General features: G+C 39.3%; 1 protein-coding gene across 1 annotated transcript in view; it reads right to left on the bottom strand.

Annotated features, from left to right (window-relative positions):
• Window positions 1–1,602: 1,602 nt before the first annotated feature.
• The window catches only part of p4hb (prolyl 4-hydroxylase, beta polypeptide), a 28,152-nt gene continuing 6,930 nt past the window's right edge, over window positions 1,603–22,824 (bottom strand). Inside the window, exons 3-11 of the mRNA XM_059343976.1 lie at window positions 22,135–22,268; window positions 20,168–20,305; window positions 16,099–16,203; window positions 15,710–15,835; window positions 14,911–15,111; window positions 14,704–14,824; window positions 12,194–12,375; window positions 7,801–7,911; window positions 1,603–3,029 (exon numbers count right to left, since the gene is read on the bottom strand). Coding sequence (XP_059199959.1) covers window positions 2,955–3,029; window positions 7,801–7,911; window positions 12,194–12,375; window positions 14,704–14,824; window positions 14,911–15,111; window positions 15,710–15,835; window positions 16,099–16,203; window positions 20,168–20,305; window positions 22,135–22,268 — 1,193 coding nt within the window. The 3' untranslated portion in view covers window positions 1,603–2,954. The remainder of the gene's footprint in view (window positions 3,030–7,800; window positions 7,912–12,193; window positions 12,376–14,703; window positions 14,825–14,910; window positions 15,112–15,709; window positions 15,836–16,098; window positions 16,204–20,167; window positions 20,306–22,134; window positions 22,269–22,824) is intronic.

Below are 22,824 nucleotides of genomic sequence, written 5' to 3'. Positions count from 1 at the left end.
TGGAGGACGTGTTGAGACGGACCGTCCTCTCAGCTCTGAGTCTGTCTGGTACCAGCTGGTATTCATCCATCAGGGAGCTGAACCTGGTGATGATGATGATGATGATGATGTGGTTGACACTTCACCTAGAATTACCTTCTGTTGCACTATTGTTTTTTGTTGTATTATATTGAGGCTGTGATCTGTTATATCTATATAGTTTTTTATGTCTTTTATACACCTAGACTGCAACCAAATTGCCCAAGTTGGGACAAATAAACTAAACTTGACTTGAGTTCCAAGATGGCTGACAGAGGAAACTGACTCCTCCTCCTCTTCATCATCATCATCATCATGGTTTGGGCTGAAGGACCTGAAGCTTCCTAACATTAATGTTATTTACTCTCTTCACAATTATGTAACCCTCTGGAGTTTGGGGCTATTTGTCCATTTTTTAAATACTTTTCTTTCGGCCACTTGGAGAGAAAAAAAGCATCATATTTAACATATTTAACATCACTATCATACTTTAATTTTTCTGCACAATCTCATTAATGTAACCTGATCATTTTTTCACTTTTACTGGATAAACATTTTGAGCCCAAAAGAAACCAAAAAACAACAAAGATTAAAAAAAAATATTTTGAAGATGTTATTTTGCCCTTTTGAAACAATAACGCTCCATGAGTTTTAAATGTTGCAAATATATTTACAGGTTGCATGTTTATATTTTTACACTAAATATATTTGACTTTCTCCGTTTTACTTATCATTAAACAAAAGCTGCAGTTTCAAGTCAGAACTTTAGAGGGAAAGTGACGGAGCGAGTCGACGTCGCCTCGTTTTTTATGTTGTGACGTCATGAAGTTTCACCGACTCAACATGATTAATGTTCAAACCATCTCAGCATCCAGGAGCTTCCTGCTGGAGAAGATTAATCATCAGTTGAGTGTAACGGCATTTTCTCTTCAAAGGTCCATGTTTGGAAGAAAACACTCAACAAAAAACACTAAAAGACAAATTTAGTTTTTCAAATTTTTTTGTTTATTGGCCACCAGTTCACGTTTTCCACATCAATTTTGGATATGATGGAATGCTTTGTTAAGTTTCCCCACCGCTGTAGCTGTCAATCATCACTCTGCTGAAGCCCCCCCCTCCCTGCACAACACACACACACACACACAGTACAGCCGTCCCCTGTTCATGGACGACCAGAAAATATAAACGAGTCATTCAAATGACACGATTTATAACCATTCACGCTTCATTCACACACACACACACACACACACACACACACACACAGTACAGCCATCCCCTGTTCATGGACGACCAGAAAATATAAACGAGTCATTCAAATGACACGATTTATAACCATTCACGCTTCATTCACACACACACACACACACACACACACACACACTCGAGCTGCTGTGGCGAGCCAGGTGGTGGGCGGAGCCAGAGGGAGCAGGAGGCTCAGGTGGGTGAGGGGGCGGGGCCAGGGGGCGGGGCTGTGCAATTGTTCCCTCCCACTTCAGGTATAAGAGACGTCTCTCCGACAGTAACTGGATCTGTCTGCTGCAGTAACTCTGTGAATCTCTGATCAGTGCCTCAATCACAACCGGCTCAAAAACACAAAACTAACCCAAAAACCCTCTAAACCCCCCAAAACCCCCTAAACCCGGTCTGAGAGTGAGTCCAGGGGCCAACTCTGCCCCAACAGCTGGGCACGATGGTACATCATTAAAAAATGACAAGTCCTAAATTAAAAAAAAGACAAAACAAAACCTCATAGTGAAAGCAATTAAATAAAAAATAGGATTTTCCCCCGAAAGTTAAACGTTTGTTCCTGTTAGAAAAGAGTCAGTAGCCGCGCGGAAGAAGAGAAAGAGACTCAAGTGGAAAATTATTTGGGAATGAAAGAGTTGACGACCCCCCCGCCGGAAAAAAGAAAAACTATTATTGGTCTTAGCTACAGATATAAGGGGGGGGGGGGGGGGGGTGCTACACTGGAGAAGCTCTGTGGGCTTTATTTACTTTATTCACTGTAAAAAGGAGTTTAAAAACCAGATCAAACAGTAAATCTGAGGGAAATGATCTTGCTGCATGGACAGATAATTTACCTTAATTTAAATTAAGATTATTAAATCTAGAAATAAGCATGTTGAACACTTAAAATAAGAAATGAACTGTTAAAACCAGATAAAGTAAAGCTGCCAGCAGTGATGAACTGGCCCGAGCAGAGTGACCTGATGATTATTTGGTTCTTACCAAGATAAAAAAAACGTTTAGATTTAGAAGTCTTAGATCATTTATCTGGTTTTAAGAGTTAATTTCTTATTTTAAGTGTTCAACATGCTTATTTCTAGATTTAATAATCTTAATTTAATAAATGGTAAACAAGGTAAATTATTATTAGATCATCTCCCTCAGATTTACTGTTTTATCTGGTGTTAAACAGCTGTTTGCAGTGTCAGACTGGCAACATAAAGACATGTATAGATGTATAGATGTATAGATGTGGCCCCCCGTGTCCCCTGAGAGATCTAGACCTCCAGACTTCTTCTTCTCTGGTTCCATCAGAGGGACGAGAACATGGGCAGCCCCCCCTCCCCCACACACACATCCAGCTTCTCTATAAGAGGAGAGACCAAACAAACATTTTGAAAAGTGGATCTCAATGCCGTTTTTACATTTGGTTTATAATAATATACAAGGCAGACAGCTGATGGAGCTTGTAGAGAAGGCATCGAGGGTCCCATAGAGGTGGAGCTGCTCCACAGAGGCCCCCAGCCGGCCGGGGGGGGGGGGGCCGTCCAGTCAGGAGGAGGCCGTAGAGAGAGCCACCGTGACTGAGTGAGGAGGTGAGTGAGTGAGTGAGAGGCAGTTAAAGGGGGATTAATGTTCACAGGACAGGGGGTGACTGGGTGGAGGTCTTGGGGGCGGGACTCGTCTCCTCTCTCCTCCTCCAGCTCTTACAACTCGTCGTGTCCGTCATCGTCCTCGCCGTCAGAGTCCATGTCCTGTCCGTCCTCCACATCCTCTAGATCCTGCAGAAGAAGAAGGAGAAGATCAGGATTAAATCTCTCAAACCTACAGGGTATGCTGCTTCCAATACCAGGCAGGTCTCACTCGCCGAAACGCCCCGAATTTGACTTTTGTCGGGACTTTTTTTAGTCGTGTTTCTCCCCTGAAAACAGCCTGATTGCTGATTGGATAGAACGCTAAGCAGGATGTGACGTAGTACTGGACGCCACAACAACACGCAACATTTTTAAAAGCCGGCGAAGCATTGTTGGCAACTTAGTGACTTTTCAGACCCCCTTAGTGACTATTTTTCAAGAAAGCGACTGGAGACAAATCCAGCGACTTTTTCTGGTGTTATTGGAGACTTTTGGAGACTCGTTCTTACTCTTCTTAACGAGCCGCGGGGGCCGGAGGCTCTTCTTAACGAGCCGCGGGGGTCGGAGGCTCTTCTTAACGAGCCGCGGGGGTCGGAGGCTCTTGTTAACGAGCCGCGGGGGCCGGAGGCTCTTCTTAACGAGCCGCGGGGGCCGGAGGCTCTTCTTAACGAGCCGCGGGAGTCGGAGGCTCTTCTTAACGAGCCGCGGGGGCCGGAGGCTCTTCTTAACGAGCCGCGGGGGCCGGAGGCTCTTCTTAACGAGCCGCGGGAGTCGGAGGCTCTTCTTAACGAGCCGCGGGAGTCGGAGGCTCTTCTTAACGAGGCGGGGGAGCCGGAGGCTCTTCTTAACGAGCCGCAGGGGCCGGAGGCTCTTCTTAACGAGCCGCGGGGGCCGGAGGCTCTTCTTAACGAGCCGCGGGGGCCGGAGGCTCTTCTTAACGAGCCGCGGGGGCCGGAGGCTTGTTAAGAAGAGCAAGAATGAGTCTCCAAAAGTCTCCAGTTTTGAGTTTTAGTTGCATGTAGTTTGAATGATATTTTAAAAACATTTTCTATCACCAAAACGTGCTCGTTTCAAGTATTTCTGGCTTATTTTAATGTTACTACAGTCGGGCTTTTCAAGCCACAATTGCTCAAAATAAGTATTTTTGGATTTATTTCAAGCCATTATTGTTTTTTCCAGTTTCTAGATATTTTTACTTACTTAAATAATTCTTACAAAGAAACATTTACTTACTGCACTGGCAGGTAATATGACTTGTTATTTATTTCTTATTTTTTATCAGTTGGTTGTTACAGTATGCTGGCTACAACCCCGGCTGCATTACAGTGTGTTTATATTAGCACCAGGAACAAATGTAATCAGTCATCAGTGAGCAGGAGGTGAAACCAACACCATCACTGCAGCTCAACATATAGAGGACGTATTGGTCCCTCTAGTGTGAGTGAGGGGTTAAACTAAGGCCCTAATGTTGACGGCAGCGCTGCACGTGCTGCTTCCATCTCCAGGTCTCAGAGCAGCAGAGAGACGACAGCTGCAGGAAGCATTAACACACAGAGAGGCTGCTGGCTACTATTAGACTACTGGAGGGCTGCAGCAGGAGGGAACTGATGATGAAAAGAAAACCAGATAAAGTAAAGCTGCCAGCAGTGATGAACTGGCCCGAGCAGAGTGACCTGATGATTATTTGGTTCTTACCAAGATAAAGAAAAAGTTTGTCTTTTTTGCTTGTTTTTTTGTGTCTTTTTTTCGTGATTTTACGTCTTTTGTGTCCTTTTTTTTGGGTGTGTTTTTGTCTTTTTTGGTCATTTTACGTCTTTTGTTTCTTTTTTGTGTATTTTTTGGGTATTTTTTTGGTCTTTTGTGTCTCTTTTTGTCTTTTTGTGTCTTTTTTTTATGTTTTTTTGTGTGTTTTTTTGTCTTTTTGGTCTTTTTGTTCCTTTTTACATCTCCTTTAGGTCACAAATGACGAAAAAAGACAAAAAATATAAAAAAGAGATAAAGTAAAGCTGCCAGCAGTGATGAACTGGCCCGAGCAGAGTGACCTGATGATTATTTGGTTCTTACCAAGATAAAAAAAACTTTAGATTTAGAAGTGTTAGATCATTGATCTTGTTTTAAGAGTTAAATTATTTTAAGTGTTCAACATGCTTATTTCTAGATTTAATAATCTTAATTTAAAAAAATCTTGTCAAGGTAAATTATCTGTCCATGCAGCAAGATCATTTCCCTCAGATTTACTGTTTGATCTGGTTTTAAACACCTTTTATCAGTGTGGTGAAATGATCCTCTCATGTCTGTGGCTGCAGCAGGTATATAGGAGATGCATCCTATAATACATTATTATATAATATATAATGTAATGCATGTTAAACAGAGATGGCTGCCAGTGTCCCTGACACTCTTCAGTTGTTCTTCTAACATTTTGCTCCTGGAGGAAGTTTAGTTGGAGTATTTTCTCAGAAATAGCAGCATGTTTTCTTCACATGTATTGCTTCAGTTGAACTAATCCTCTACGTCTCCAACAGAAAGAAAAGAGAAGCTCAGTGGGTCAGTGTTCCGGTTTCAACACTCAGCTGTTTTATGCTTCAAAGCCTCGAGAGTTTCAATGAGACGGAGGAATTAATGTCGATCAGACAGTTTCTTATTATAGAAGTCAGAGTGTAATAACATGGAGCTGAGCTCTCTGGGGACGTTTGCTCTGAATGATTAAACTTCTGTGGCTTTATTAATGTTACAGTTCACATTATGGCAAGGCCGTTAGTTTTACTTTATTATTTAGGACATTTATACAATAAGTCAGTGTTATTTTGCTGTGTAAGCAAATTTATATATATCCACCTACTGTTTTAAAGACAATAAGTCCAAATTCTCTGATTTCAGCTTCTTCAATGTGAATATTTCTGGTTTCTTTGTTCCTTTATGACAATAAACTGAATATCTCTTTGGTTTGTGGACAAAACAAGAGATTTGAGGACAAAATCTGGTGGTTTGGAAACACTCATTGAGATTTTTATACATTTTGTGTCATTTTTTAGTCATTTTGTGTCATTGTCTTTTTTTTTAGTAATTTTGTGTCTTTTTTGGGTCATTTTGTGTCTTTTTTTTTAGACATTTTCTGTCTTTTTGACATCATCTTGTGGTTTGGAGACACTCATTGATATTTTTATACATTTTATTCACCAAACAACTAATCGATGAATCGCTTAAATAATCGACAGATTAAATTGATAATGAAAATAATAGTTAGATGCAGCACTAATAAATAAATAAATATATATATATATATATATATATATATATATATATATATATATATATATATATATATATATATATATATATATATATATATATATATATATATATATATATATATATATATATATATATATATATATATATATATATACACACACACACACACACACACTTGTCTTTTAGTAAACTGCTGCACTTGTTGCACGTCTATCATGTAACAAACATTTAAATTGTTTGGATTCTAGAAAAGAATAAATATTTGGTACTTCTCATCAGGACAGATGTTGATTAATAGGTTTAAAAAAAATAAAAAATAAATCTCATTTTATGGCAGTTTTTGACACAAAATCTTGTCTTCTTTGGATATCACAGCAACTTTTTTTAAAAAGGGAGAAACACCGGCTGAGAATAATGCAGAGGTTTTCTGATGAGCTGGAGGTTTTATTGTTTAAATCATTTTGCTTCTTTGTCAACAACTTGTGTGTAAGCAGAATAAACAGCAAGCAGACTAATCAGCCTGTAAATCCTCCTGCTGCCCTCAGCTGTTGTTGTTGTTTAACTCCGTCAGCTCCAGTGTCTCATTATGAACACATGTCCTGCTGCTGCTGGCTGTCAATAACTAAACATTTATTCTGCACAACACAGTCTCACTGCACTCACTAAATGTTGGTCTAAACTGAGTTATCACTAAAAATTAATTGCTTGATGTCTGTTTTATCTTGTGGCAAAGTTTTAGATTTCTATGTTGCTTTATTTCAGAAAAAAAACACAAAATCCAACTCAAAACCAAACAGTATTTACACTTACCATGGTCTGGTTTGGATATATAAACTAATTTAAACATTAAAATAATATAAATAAGTTTATTTGAAAGGGAAATTATTATCTAGATAGTGATGAAGTAAAAAAAGTGAGATAAAATGATATTAAGACTAAAATATAACATTACTTTATAATATTAAGTCTAAAATACACAAATCTTTGAATAGAGTTGTTAAACACTTTTAAATACATTTATAACAAAATCAATGTGAAAATGTTTATTGACTGAAAACTAAATATAAAACCTGAAAGAAGACAACAACATTATAGTTGCTGCTCTCTGTTTATCATCACTATTAGTTCCTGTCTGTGGTTTTGCTGTAAAAGGTTCTATGTTTTTGGGGTCAAAAGTCAAATAAATCATCATGATTTTTGAGCATAATGTATTAATAAGTGTCATATCACTTATATGAACTACCTATAACTCGTTTGGCTGGCCAGTTAAAACACGTTAAACTTTAAAAAAGTAACAGAAGAAAGTTTAAGAAAGTTTTTCCTCAGTTTTACCTTTTGCTAGTGACTGCAGTTAGACTCTGTAGAGCAGAATAAAGACTACAATATAATAATAAAGAGTCTAACTGCATACAACATTTATGTTTAGTGCTAGTTAACGGTTTCTTTGATGTGATCTCCAAAATAAATCAAAAGCGAGTGAATAAGCATGAAATGAGCTGAAGAGCTCCACGTCTGCAGCCCAGCAGACTCTTCCTGGAGCTGCAGAGGGGAAATGTTTCTCTCTGAGGATCTTTTCTAATATTACTGTAAATGTTTCTCTGTTAAAGATCTTAAAGTGTAAATGTTTCTCTGTTAAAGATCTTAAAGTGTAAACGTTTCTCACCTCAGCGTCCAGGTCGTCGTCGTCTCCTGCCGGCGCTCCTCCCTCCTTCCCGCCGCTCTCCAGGAACTTGGTGAAGCCTTCCAATGTTCTCTCCCCGTTATAATCGATCACCTGTTGATCAGACGGGACAGTTGATCAGCCCACAGATCGTGTTTTCAGTTCTACCACTAGCTGCTCTGGAGTGGAACATAATGAGACTGAGAGATCCCGTTAACCCTTTATAGGGCGAAGAACTATATTTGGTAACTTCAGTGGAAATCTAAATGAGGTCTCCATGTCTCTCTGTGAGGTCGTAGAACCACATGGATTTTCCTAATATTTAGAGAAAAAAGTTGCAAATTTACTAGATTAAAGTGGCAAATCTACAAAAAAAAAAGTTGCAGATTTAAGAGATTTTAAAGTGGCAAAATTGTGTGGAAAAAGTTGCAGAATTACGAGAAAAGTAGGAAAAAATAAACTTTTTTGTGTGTTTTTTTGTCATTTTGTGTCTTTTTTTAAAGTAATTTTGTGTCTTTTTTTTAAGTAATTGTGTCTTTTTTTTAAGTCATTTTGTGTCTTTTTTTTAAGTCATTTTGTGTCTTTTTTTTAAGTCATTTTGTGTCTTTTTTTGTGATGATTTTAAAGTTCTGGAAAAGTATATATTTGGTAACTTCAGTGGAAATCTAAATGGGGTCTCCATGTCTCTCTGTGAGGTCGTAGAACCACATGGATTTTTCTAATATTTCAAGAAAAAAAGTTGCAAATTTACTAGATTAAAGTGACAAATCTACAAGAAAAAAAAAGTTGCAGATTTAAGAGATTTAAAGTGGCAGATTTGTGCGGAAAAAGTTGCAGATTTAAGTGATTTAAAGTGGCAAATTTGTGAGGAAAAAGTTGCAGATTTAAGAGATTTAAAGTGGCAAATTTATGCGGAAAAAGTTGCAGATTTAAGAGATTTAAAGTGGCAAATTTGTGCGGAAAAAGTTGCAGATTTAGGAGAAAAGTGGGAAAAAATAAACTTTTTTCTCGCAGATTCACCACTTTAAATCTCAGAAATCTGCACTTTTTTTCTCGTAGATTTGCCACTTTAATCTCAAACTTTTCCCTCTAAATATTCCCCCCCTCCCCCGGGTCCGTATGTTTTTTTCTTTTTTTTTTACACATTCTGGCTGTATGTAATATCCTCCAATATTCTCTAGGGTTGAAATTTAGAATAATAGTGCCCTATTAAGGGTTAATGAGAGCAGTGGCAGCGTTGCACTTTTAAGCCTCAACTTTTTCCTACGAAACTACAAACACCTTCAGTTTACTGTCTGTTCCTCCACCCTTCAGCCTTCAGACTCAGAGTTTGGAGCTGTTGATTCAAAGGCTCCATCACTGAGTGTTCTGCCTGAGGTATTGGTGGATTCTTTTAAATGTCAACTTAAGAAGTATCTGTTCAGACAGGCGTTTACTGACTGTATGTACCTGCTCAACTAGACGTCCAGACTTTAACTATTATGGTTTTTTTTGTTTGCCTGTATGTTGTTTTATACCCTTATAAAGTACTTTGTGGTTTTCTTTTCCTGTGAAAAGCAACTTACTTGCTTACTTACTAATCTGTTTTTTGGCTCGCCTCATTTGTTGGATTTAATTCCAGAATATTGCCATACTGGTGCAGTTTTAGTTTTCTTTCAGTTTAACTCTCATGTGTCCTCTTGTGACCCCAACGAGGAACTTTCTAGTCCTCCTCCTCCCTCCACTACTGATTTTTTGACCTTGTTCATGTTGCCAGCGTTGGCTCGGCTGTAAATCTAAAGCCTGTCAGACACTCGTAGCTCCTTGGGTCAGCTTCTAAACACACGAGATCATTTTAATCACGTTGTCAATCACACAAGCAGGATTTAGTGCCTCGGTGCTGTCAGGTGAGGCTTCTTTTTAATTTGCCAGGAGATCGACCCGACTCTAACCACCAACCTGAGTCTAAAACATGCAAACATGGATGCATGAATTGACCTACTGAACGAAAATATCCCCGAGTGTTTGACACCTGAGCGTGCCATTTAAAGGCAGCCAACAAACTCTGGCTCCTTTTCATTAAACGGAGCCAGTAAGTTGTCCAGAGATGATCTACGAGCTTCACACACAGAGAGATGGAAGCTAAAATAAGACCGCACGTGAGAAAGACCCGTTTAGTTTTCAGCTATTTAATCTGACCATAATAAGGACTACACAGCTCCTCGTGGTGGCCGTGCAGCTCCATCAGGCTTTTCCTGGCAGCGTTCATCCCAGTAGGGTCAAAGGTTAAACCTGGGGATTACTATGGGCCGCCCCCACTATAGACCCCCATCCCATTAACACATTCAGGCCTAAAACGGCTGGAAAAACTGCCTGTAAAACCTGATTGGTGATTTTAAAATCAGCCCCTAAAACCTGAAGTTTCTCTGTAAATCCAACAGAAGTGTCAACTCTTCTACTAAATAATAGATTTTTCAGCCTCTGTAGCAGATAGAAATGAAATTCATAAAGTATCTGAGAGCTTATAGCTGTTATATCTGAGTTCCCTCCGCTATAGTCGTCTTCACCATGATTTATAAGTTCTGGAAAAGTCCCATGATGCATTGGGACACATTCTCATTTTGTGTCTTTTTTAAGTCATTTTGTCTCTTTTTGTGTCTTTTTTGGCCATTTTGTGTCTTTTTTTTAGTCATTTTGTATCTTTTTCTGGTCATTTTGTGTCTTTTTGGTGATAATTTCAAAGTTCTGGAAAAGTCCAATGTTGCATTGCGACACTCCCACATGTATTCTCATTTTATGTCTTTTTTTAAGTCATTTTGTATCTTTTTCTGGTCATTTTGTGTCTTTTTTTGTGATGATTTTAAAGTTCTGGAAAAGTCCCATGATGCATTGCGACACTCCCACATGTATTCTCATTTTGTGTTTTTTTTTTTGTCATTTTGTGTCTTTTTTAGTCTTTTTTTTAAGTAATTTTGTGTCTTTTTTGGTCATTTTGTGTCTTTTTTAAGTAATTTTGTCTCTTTTTTTGGTCATTTTGTGTCTTTTTTAAGTCATTTTGTCTCTTTTTTTGGTCATTTTGTCTCTTTTTTAAGTCATTTTGTGTCTTTTTGTTCCTTTTAAGGTCATTTTGTGTCTTTTTTTAGTCATTTTGTATCTTTTTCTGGTCATTTTGTGTCTTTTTGGTGATAATTTATATAATAATATGATAATAAAGTTCTGGAAAAGTCCAATGTTGCATTGCAACACTCCCACATGTATTCTCATTTTGTGTTTTTTTTAGTCATTTTGTGTCTTTTTTAGTCTTTTTTTTAGTCATTTTGTGTCTTTTTTAAATCATTTTGTGTCTTTTTTAGTCATTTTGTGTCTTTTTTTGGTTATTTTGTGTCTTTTTGGTGATCATTTCAAAGTTCTGGAAAAGTCCCATGATGCATTGCGACACTCCCACATGCATTCTGATGCATTTCATTGGCTAAGAGACCGAAAATAGGTGTAAAGAACTACAAATACTACAAAACAACATATCCTCTTTCCCGGCTTTAATGGTAGGAATGCGGTAATGCTTTCCCGCCTTAAACGGGTTAAAGTGCTTTATGAAGGCGGCACGTGCATGTTTGGCCTAGAGAAGCTCTGAGCAGAGTGAAGTCATCCAGCAGGAATCTAAAGAACCAAACACCAACTTAATGTTGTTGAAACTGAGGCTGAGCTCAGGTTTCTGCACATGCTTAACACGCTAAATATACTGATACTGGGAATGATTCTGGATCCAAATAACACCTCCATTAATATAACTCACATCTGGAGAGGCAGAAACCCAATTACCAACACAAACAGAGCTGTTTACACAAGATAAGAGATGAGGCCAACAAAATGATTACATACAGTATATTATATAATATTTAGAGCTGCAACAATTATTTGATTAATTGAACAATAATCGATTATTAAATTAATCGTCAACTATTTTGATAATCTAATAATTGTTTGAGCATTTTCTTTTTAAAAACAATAAGTCAAAATTCTCTGATTTCAGCTTCTTCAATGTGAATATTTCTGGTTTCTTTGTTCCTTTATGACAATAAACTGAATATCTCTTTGGTTTGTGGACAAAACAAGAGATTTGAGGACAAAATCTTGTGGTTTGGGAACACTCATTGATATTTTTATACATTTTGTGTCATTTTTTGGTCATTTTGTGTCTTTTTTAGGTCATTTTATGTCTTTTTGACGTAATCTTGTGGTTTGGAAACACTCATTGATATTTTTATACATTTTATTGCCCAAACAACGAATCGATTAATTGCTTAAATAATCGACAGATTAATCCATAATGAATGATCGTTAGTTGCAGCCCTAATAATATTTCATGTGTCTTATAATGGATCAGCTGTAACAGAAACTAAAACAGTGAAAGGCTCACCTTGCGCTCGTCTCCTGCAGGGAAGAACTTGAGAGTGGGGAAACTGTGGACTTTGACTGCTTCGATCTCATTGGCTGTGGAGTCCATCTTGGCCACGATGATGTCAGCGCTGTCCTTGTACTTCTCTCCCAGTTTCTCCCAGATGGGAGTCAGTTGTTTGCAGTGTCCACACCACGGTGCATCTGGAATACAACAAAATAAAAGCTTAGTGTTTAATCATTACAGACAAAATATGTCTTTTGTCCCTGTAGAAGAGCAGGGTCTCTTTTCTCCCCTGAAAGAGACTTTTCAGACCCCCTTAGCAACTATTTTTCACGAAAGCAACTGGAGACAAATCCAGCAACTTTTTCTGGTGTTGTTGGAGACTTTTGGAGACTCGTTCTGACTCTTCTTAACGAGCCGCCGACCCCGGAAGAGTCAGAACGAGTCGAAGCATCCCAGTCCTCCTGCAGCAGTCTCTCCCAGCTGCAGAGCCGGAGGGGATGTTAACCCCTTAGCGTCCAGTCTGCAAATTGCTAACAGGCTTACAGTTAGCTCTGTAGCAGTAAAGTGTGTATGTGCTAACAGGCTAACAGTTAGCTCTGTAGCAGTACAGTGTGTATGTGCTAACAGGCTAACAGTTAGCTCTGTAGCAGTACAGTGTGTATGTGCTAACAGGCTAACAGTTAGCTCTGTAGCAGTACAGTGTGTATGTGCTAACAGGCTAACAGTTAGCTCTGTAGCAGTACAGTGAGACTTAGAGAGGGCGTGGCCTGAGACTTTAGAGAGGGCGTGGCCTGAGACTTTAGAGAGGGCGTGGCCTGAGACTTTCCCGGTAGACACTAAAGGAAACACGACTAATGAAATATTGTTCATGCTTTATATTTATGCTGCTGTCAGCAGGGTTCCAGGATGGTCGCCTGCTTGCTGCTATATTCTGAATCCAACTCACGTGCAGCTCCGCCTCAGGACCTTCTCCCATTGGACTTACTGGGAAACCCCCCCGCCCCCCCTCACCTGTCAGGGAATACAGGCCTTCCCTCCTGAGCTTTACTTCCCATCATCTGCATTCACAACCAGCCATGGAAAATTCCTCCAAAGATAAATATAGGAGGCTATATAAAAATAATAGCAGCTATATTTAAGTGGATCTTTTTAACTTTCGTGTCTGATAACAGAGTCACTGTGACAGCGTGGGCTGAGAGGGAATGAGCCCCGAGCATCAGCTCTTGGTATTTAAGAGGCTTAGCACGGGCAAAATAAGGAAGGGGAGCTCTGAACCCTGAGGCTTCCTCAACCTTTGACCTTTGAGCATCACTGGGGACATTTTGTGGCTTTTTATCTTCTTCTTTAATCACTTTGGGCATGTTAAAACATGCAGCATGAATACTGGGATGGATAAGATTTTCTATTTTTCTGAGAAATTGCTGGTTAAAATATTTAACTCTGTGAAAGTGCGCCACTGCTTCCAGGTTTCTGTCAGACAGACAAAATCACGCTGTTCAAGCTGCTTTTTTACCAGGTTTTGACCTTTTTTGTACAGTCTATGGTTTGAAAGCAATTTAATCACAAGCTTGACAAACCTGGTATGACTGAAACTATTATAACCAATAACTAACTGTTTTAATGTTTTTGCATGGGTTTTGTCTGTGAGGTTTTGTGTTTTCTCTGTACTCACTTTTATAGCAGTTTTATGAATATGTGTAATTTTAACTGACATGGCCCAAATAATACATCAATATCAACGTTGCTGCTAATAATGGCATTTAGTATAAAAATTCTGAAGATTCATAAATATTTGGGGCAGGACTGGAGCGAATATTTGACTCTGAAAGTGGAAACAAACACTAATTAATATGCCATTTTAAGGTCTTTCTGTCCTCTGAGGACATTAAACCAAACATCAAACCACCTCAGAAACAAGTCGAAGTCACAAGCAAAAGTCAAAATGAGGAAAAAAAGGCTGAAGCCAAGAAGAAAAAGTCAAAATAACGAGAAAATAGTCGAAATCACGAAAAAAAAAATCAAAACAATGAGAAAAAAGTTGAAATAACGAGAAAGTAGGAAAAATATGAAAAAAGTAGAAGTCACAAGAAAAAAGTCAAAATGAGAAAAAACAGTCGAAATCATGAAAAAAGGTCAAAATAACGAGAAATAATTCAAAATGGGAAAAAAGGTCAAAATAACGAGAAAATAGTCAAAATAACGAGAAATAATTCAAAATGGGAAAAAAGGTCAAAATAACGAGAAATAATTCAAAATGGGAAAAAAGGTCAAAATAACAAGAAAATAGTCAAAATAACGAGAAATAATTCAAAGTGGGGAAAAAGGTCAAAATAACAAGAAAATAGTCAAAATAAAGAGAAATAATTCAAAATGGGAAAAAGGTCAAAATAACAAGAAAATAGTCAAAATGACGAGAAAAAAGTAAAAATAAGAAAAAAGTCAAAGTCATGCGAAATAATTCCAAATGGAAAAAAGTGACTGGTGAAAACATTTAAATGCTGCTAAAATGGAAATGTTTGACTTACAGAACTCGACGAAGACGTTCTTAGAGGGATTGAAGGCGACATCCTCGAAGTTCTTGCCGACCAGAACCTTGACGGGCGTTTCCTCCCAGTTATCAGGGATGTCCTGACTCATGAGGTGAGGCTGAGGGACAAACCAGCATTAGTCTCATTCATGGATAACCAACGTAGTGTTATAACCAACCAGCTCTCTCTCTCTGTCTGTCTCACCCTGAGTTTTCCCTCGATGAAGAGCTTGCAGAAGGCCGTGATGCTGTCGGCGGTGATGGCGTCGCTCTCCGGCTTGTACTTGGTCATCTCGTCCTCCAGCGTGATGAGGCGGATGGCGGGACACTCCTCCTTCTTCAGGCCGAAGAACTCCAGGATACGCTGGTTGTCGTCCACGTCGCTGTCGATGAAGATGAACAGGATCTGGACAAAGAGACGGAAAAAAAGGTTCAATATTAACCTTTTATCAGGCAAAGAACCATTTCTGGTAACTTGAGTCTTTAGACATCTAGAACAGGTTCCTCATAGAACCATATGGGTTTCTACATCCAGATAGTAACACTGTGGCATCTGACCAATCAGTAAATCACACAAGATTCAAGCTTTCCTTCATTGTCATTGTAATAAAAAAAAGTATACAACTAAATTTACGTGTGCTTCTCATATAAAAGGTGCTTTAAAAAAGACATTCAGACATTACACATATGTAATAAGTAGTCTAAAAAGATAATAAATAGTTTAAAAGGAAAAGATAAAGTGGAGATGTATGCAGATGATGTGTTACTGTCTATTTAGGGTTGCTTTGGGAAAGAGACTATAATAAATATAATAAATATAATGACTCAATTGACCTCAATTTGCAAAATAAAAATGAAACATTTTGCAAAAAGTCTTTTAATATCCTCCAATAACACTTCAGGGTTGACATTTCCAGTTCCCAGGAGTCCCTATAAAGGGTTAAGAGTAAAGTCTCACATCTAAAGAGTGTGTTTAGTGTTAATCATCGGACCGGTTCACCTACCTGACCCTTGAATCCCTCTGCAGCTTTCTTGAACTGGTCCATTTTGTCCTGGAAGTCTTTAGCGGTTTTGGGCAAAAACATGAGGATGTGGGACTTGATTTCTCCCCCGAAGATTTTAGGGGCAGTCTGCAGAAAACACATGTTCAGGGTTAAACAAAAAAACTCTCAAAAGCTTCAGAAACTTTATCACCACATCAGTGAGTCAGTAAACTGACATTTTCCTTACTTTACCATCTCCAGATTAAGAGATCAACAGTAGACTTATTTAGCTGATGAATGATGATAATAATCAGACTATTGAGAGTAAACATGAGATCCCTTCATCTAGAACATTGACAGACTGGTTTGTGGTGAAGAGGAGTGATGATGGTGATTGTGCAGCTCTTCACCTGCTCTGTGAACTCGATGACCAGAGGCAGCTGGTTGGCCTTGATGAAGGCCAGCAGGTTCTCTTTGCTCAGCTCTCCGTCGAAGGTATTGCGTCCTTCATCAAACTGTAAAGTAAACATGGAAACATTTAGATAGAAATATTAGCCACTCATCTAGTCTGCCTGGGAACCCCAAACATAGATTTACCAGACAAACTACTTTTAAATCCTCCGGTAACCCCCAGCATCCCAAACCGTCTTTATGAGGTGTTAAGAATAGCCGCCAAGCAGCCTGACAGGAACACAATAGGAGACATCTGACCAGGGGCACGCAGCCGGCACGCTGCCAGCCCTGCAGCCGGCCACGCAGCCAGCCAGCCCTGCAGCCAGCCAGCCACGCAGCCAGCCGGCCTTGCAGCCAGACGACCCTGCAGCCAGCCGGCCCTGCAGCCAGACGACCCTGCAGCCAGCCACGCAGCCAGCCGGCCTTGCAGCCAGACGACCCTGCAGCCAGCCGGCCCTGCAGCCAGACGACCCTGCAGCCAGCCACGCAGCCAGCCGGCCTTGCAGCCAGACGACCCTGCAGCCAGCCACGCAGCCAGCCAGCCCTGCAGCCAGCCCTGCAGCCAGCCAGCCACGCAGCCAGCCGGCCTTGCAGCCAGACGACCCTGCAGCCAGCCACGCAGCCAGCCGGCCTTGCAGCCAGCCACGCAGCCAGCCGGCCCTGCAGCCAGCCACGCAGCCAGCTGGCCCTGCAGCCGGCCGGCCCTGCAGCCAGACGGCCCTGCAGCCAGACGGCCCTGCAGCCAGCCAGCCGGCCCTGCAGCCAGCCGGCCCTGCAGCCAGCCGGCCCTGCAGCCAGCCAGCCCTGCAGCCAGCCCTGCAGCCAGCCCTGCAGCCAGCCCTGCAGCCTCTGGCAAAGGCTGTGAAAGTGAAACCTGAAGCCCTGTTGCAATAACCAAGTGCCAGAGGCCAGCTGTTTATTAGAGTGAGCCCTGCTTTAACAGGGTTTGGCTAACTGGAGGCAACACGCCACATGTCAGCGTGTTTGTATCAGGGTCACGTTACCAACACGGATCAGAGGACGGAGGGAGAACTGATCCGTGTGAAAGAAGATCCTCCAGGAGACTACACCGAGATATTTAGAGCTGTTGTTTCTGGGGCTGCATGAAATCATTTACCAATTTACTGCAAACTCTAAAATGTCACAAACAATAGCCAGATGCCACCATGAGGCCCCTCAACAACCAGTGATAAGACATAACTGTCTAATGAACTGACAGTAATGGTCACCAGGAGCCTCGGGCCCATAGAGTGACAGTCGATGGTTTGAATCAACGACAGTTCCTATCAGCAGTTGATGTATTGATTTTAATTTTGTCAGAAAAACTCTGCTATGGTGAATTTAAAGTGTAGGTATAATGGAAGAGTTTTGTGAAGAGGTTAGTGTTTTACTTCTATCATTCTGGTTCTAGATTCTGGTAGATTCTATCATTAGACTAGTTGGGAACCCAGACTTATTGTTCTTGGTTTATACCCAGAGGGGCAGAACATAAATTACCATGAACATTTTTTTAATTTGTGTTTGTTTACAGGCAAAATGAGTGATTGCTTTAACATGGAGAAACATTAATAAACCAGCAGATCACAGTGGTTTAAGTCTTTATGTTTCCTCTGGAAAGAATTACAGACACGCTTTAGAATAAACAAGAGCTGTTCCAAAGAGTACGGGGACGTTTTATCTTTTCAGGATTTAAAGAGTTAAATTACGACCTATAGTTTCTCAGCTGCTTAATATTTAATTGACAAACTGGACCTTTGATCCACACAGACTGAGATATTGTTGAGCTGATAAGTTATCTCAATGATTTATGACCTTGTTTCCATCAGTTGCTGTATTACAAGGCAACCATCACCGTTTAAAAGAAACGCATCATGTGCAAACTTTAATAGGAAGAATAGTTATTATTATTATTATTATTATAGTATAGTCAGGAGGCTAAGGACCAGATCTGAGAAGAAAGTTGACACGTTGGACAAAAGAACCACATTTTTTCCACATGCTCTTTATCACCAAAAGTTTAATTTTTTTTATTGGAGCCACGTCATCAAGATTGTTGATCAGAGATGGCAGCCATATAAAGTCTATGAGAACCAATATATCTTCCAAGCCACTCAGAAGGTCAATCTGGGTGTCAAAATCTACATTTTCTGGGTCAAAGAATCATTTAAAGTTATAATGAATATCACCAGATGATTATTTGATCAAATATGTTCATTTTCACCATGTATTTATGTAACTTCCAAGTTCCTAAGTGGTCGCACATATCTTAATAAAGTTCATATACAATACACGTATTCTGAAAAATGAATAACATGCATACATTTAATTAAACTTTATTAGCTTCACTTGTATTATTTGTTGCATTTACAACCACAAAGATCTTTGTTGAAAATGACAAAAATACATGGCCAAAGTGAACATTTCTATTGGATCAAATAATCATCTAGTGATATTCTCAACAGCTTTAAATGATTCTTTGACCCAGAAAATGTAGATGTTGACACCCAGATTGACCTTCTGAGTGGTTTGGAGACTGGTAGGTCTTCAAGTGCTGCTGTAAGGAATCCTGAGCTGAAAATGAATCTATGTTCACGGGAGAGAGCTGCAATGTACACTGCTCAAAAAAAAAAAATCAAGGGAACGCTTTAATCTCATGTCAGATCTGTAGTGATATTCTCAACAGCTTTAAATGATTCCTTGACCCACAAAATGTAGATTTTGACACCCAGATTGACCTTCTGAGTGGATTGGAAGATATATTGGTTCTCATAGACTTTATATGGCTGCCATCTCTGATCCACAATCTTGACGAAGTGGCTCCTACCAAAAATTAAAACTTATGGTGTTTGAGAGCATGTGGAAAAAATGTGGTTCTTTTGTCCGACATGTCCCCTTTATTAAGCTCCGCCTCCTGACTGGGAGGAAGGATGGTAGACCCCACAGCGAGCATTGGGGTCTCCTCAGCTCAAAGCCAGGGGCTGGTGGAGAAACCTCCCATCAGCTAACATCTCTGCAGCGTTCTGCACCAGCAGCATGGTGAGCTCACTGACTGGGAGGTCAGACGGCCCAGATTAGCAGCCGAGAGACGATACGGTGAGGTCGACAGCATCACGTTACCAACGTTACATCAGAACCACAGCGGGGTCTCCACAGGCGGTAACCCAGTTATCAGTAGGGGTGTACATTGGCACTGCCCTCACAAGTCGATTCGATTACGATTCACCAGGGAACGATTCGATTCAATTCGATTCTACGATGCATCACAATTATACTGCACACAACAAGGGACATTTTTCATCAGTCATGAGGCAATACATGCAGTCAGATAGGCCTAATAATAGATTTTATTGGCTATATTTTGAAAAGATGGCAAAATGAATCTCCTGCTGAGTTCATCTCAGAGTAAGGAAAGAGAAATGCCTCCTCCTGCCATAAAAAGGAACCTGCTGAGGTGAAATCTACATCAGCTAAATGTGGAGCCCTTGTTCCTGAGCTAGGGAAGACGTTAGCACTATCCCACCTAGCTAGCTATCGCTAGTTTTCATGACGCAGAAATGTAACGTTAAGGAGTCGACTTTAAATAGGCTAATACAATGGTAATTACCTATCAATAGTACTTTCTATAAAAACGTAAATGTTAAGTCCTGTCAAATACTCCCACATACTTCAGTCACAACATATCAAAACAGCTTGTCCCACTAGCTTACCTGTGCTGCGCATCGGGTTAGCGTTGTGTTTACTGGAACTTTGACAGGGCTCAAAGGCCACATTGGCCGTAAATTGAACATTTTTTCACAGGGCATCAAGGCCAGAGTGTGAAATTCCCACCCTCGCCCCCACAACTTTCCACTGGAGGACAGGAAATAAACATAATCGATTATGGCACTTTGCCGCATCGATGCTGAATCGTGCATCGCCAAATCGATTATTGTTGACACCACTAGTTATCATATAATGTTTCTACAACTGGGGCTATAATGGTAATAATCACATGTGATTAAAAGGTGAATAAATGAAGTGAATCACCTTCTTGAAGAGGACCACGCTGTCCTTGGTAACCTCAAACTTGGTGAAGATGGAGTCGTCGGCGGTGACGGCGAAGGGAATGTCGTCTGTAGCTTCAGCTGCCTTCTCGTAGGCTTTAGCTCCCGCTGACTCAGCATCCTGCAGATACAGGGACACTTTACATTAGAGCTGACACTAACCAGGAGTTTCATTATCCATTTTGGCTCCTAACTGTTTGTACAGTGCCTCGCATGATGTAAGCAAAACAAAAATGGAGGCCAAAAGATTATTGCTCATGTTATAAATAATTGTATTGCCTTTACGGTCAATTTACACTCGGTTTTTATGTGTTATTGTCTAACTTTAACACATTGCTGAAGTTATTTGTCTCTTCTAACAGAGATATATGTTAACAAATTAAAAAATCTAGTTCATCAGGAGAATCACAAAAAGCTTTAACTAAAATACACTGAAAAGGAATGTAAAAAAAAATAAAACTGTACATAAAATGGTCAAACAAAAGGCATAGTATCATAGTATCAACTAATTGATTATTGGTTTAAATAACTGATTAATTATTTAAACCAATAATCGATTAGTTGTTTAGTCAATAAAATGTATAAAAATATCAATCAGTGTTTCCCAAACCACAAGATGACGTTAATTCAAATGATTTAGTTTGTAGAAACCTTGAAAGCAAGAAAACCTAATGTGAAAAATGATGTTTTTGAATAATGAAAATATCAAATAGCCGAAAAATGACATCATTTATCAAAGCCAAATACTGAAAAAACAGAAATTGTTGTTGATTTTTCAAATTTTCCTTAAAGGAATCATGTGTGAAGAATAACTCTACTCTACTCTAATTCTACGTCAAAGAAAATAAAATCATGTTTTTACAAAAGAATCCATCAGAAAGCAACAGATAAAGGACGAGGCTGAAGCTCCACTGAAGGCTTATTTCTGCCTCTCCTGTACCATCTACATGTAAACATTATATATATATATTATATATATTACATTAACTGAATAATTCACATCGTTACAAAACACATGATACCTTAAACTGAAAAATCTAATTCAATCAAATTTCATAGTAACCTTTGATAATTTTAGACTTTAAAGTCTTCTTGAAAACTAAGATAGAATTACACTTTATCTTTATTTCATCATTTAGTCCATTCCATTATTTTACGTCGACATCAAATTTTGCCAAAGAGACTGCAAAAACCCTCCTTTTAAAAATAAATTAAAATAATTCTAGGTCTGCTGTTCACTGGCCTACAGAGTCTAACTGCAGTAGCTATATTATTGGTCTAAATAGAGTTATAACTAAGGATGAAGTGCGTCCAGTGACGTGTTGTAGGGGTGTGCCATATCGTACCGTTCACGATAAAATCGGTATATTTTTTTTATGGTTAAAAAAATGCATATCATGATATTGGCAACATTCCTACTTCTTGATGTAGTGGCGTAAGGTTAATATTAACTAACAATTAAAGTTGTTTTAATCACAAAAAGCTACTTACTCTCTGTTGCTAAACACATCACAGCTTTCAAAATAAGAGCACAGTGTGTTAACAGAATCCACCACAGAACTTACAAGAAGACTGTCAAAATAAGAGCCTTAAATAAAACATACAAGAACCTTTATTCTCCTTTACAAAATGTCATTAAAATATGCCCCCGGAACCCCTAAATGGATATTTTTATTATTTGCTCATACTCAAGAGTTAAGAGTAATTTTTTTGTACTTCACACTACATTTTAGATTTTTATTTATTTATACAGACAAAAAAAAAATCATATTTTCTTCTTTTTTAAGTCTTCTTTTTAAGTATTTCGTAATATCGTCAAGAATATCGTTATGGCAAAAATAGGCTGAAATATGGTGATATTCTTTTAGGGCCGTATCGCCCAGCCCTAGCGTGTTGGTTACTATAGTAACCCTGCAGCTCTGATCTGACTGGCTGAGAGGAGAATAATACCTTGAAGAATCCGATGACGGCGACTTCGCTGTCAGCGATCAGAGACTCGGCCTCGGTGACTCCGGTCAGCGTGGCGACCGCCGGCCCGGTTCTCTTCTTCAGCCAGGCCACGATGTCATCAGCCTGTCTGCCCGCTGCAACAAACAACAACAACAACAACAACAACAACAACTCTGTCAGCTCTTCTGGAGGAACATGTGGACTGGACACAGTAACAGCAGGAAACAGAGCCTCAGTATTAAAGGATCAACAGACCACAGAGACACAGTGATTCTACCTGGAGACTTCAGAGGTTCTGCAGTGTTTCCCTGCAGACATACAGCTTCTGATAGTCGTGAGATAATTGGTCATTTTGTGTGTTTTTTGTCATTTTGTGTGTTTTTTTTGTCATTTTGTATCTTTTTTTTTAGTAATTTTGTGTCTTTTCTGGTCATTTTGTGTCTTTTTTGGTCATTTTATCTTATTATCATTATCTCTTTTCTTATCCTGCTGCATCTTATTTGATCTTATTTGTATTTGTATTTCCATTTCCCTGTTTTAATTGACTGTGTTTACTGTTTTCAATTGTGTCTTGCTGTTTTTAATGTTTATGTAAAGCACTTTGAATCACCTTGTGTTGAATTGTGCTAAACAAATAAACTGGCCTTGCCTTTTGAGTCATCAACTAGGCATCAAATCCTGTCAGACCCT

This window comes from Centropristis striata, chromosome 1, assembly GCF_030273125.1.
Source record: "Centropristis striata isolate RG_2023a ecotype Rhode Island chromosome 1, C.striata_1.0, whole genome shotgun sequence".
Lineage (NCBI taxonomy): Eukaryota > Metazoa > Chordata > Actinopteri > Perciformes > Serranidae > Centropristis > Centropristis striata.
This window is presented reverse-complemented; position numbering and strand designations above follow the sequence as displayed.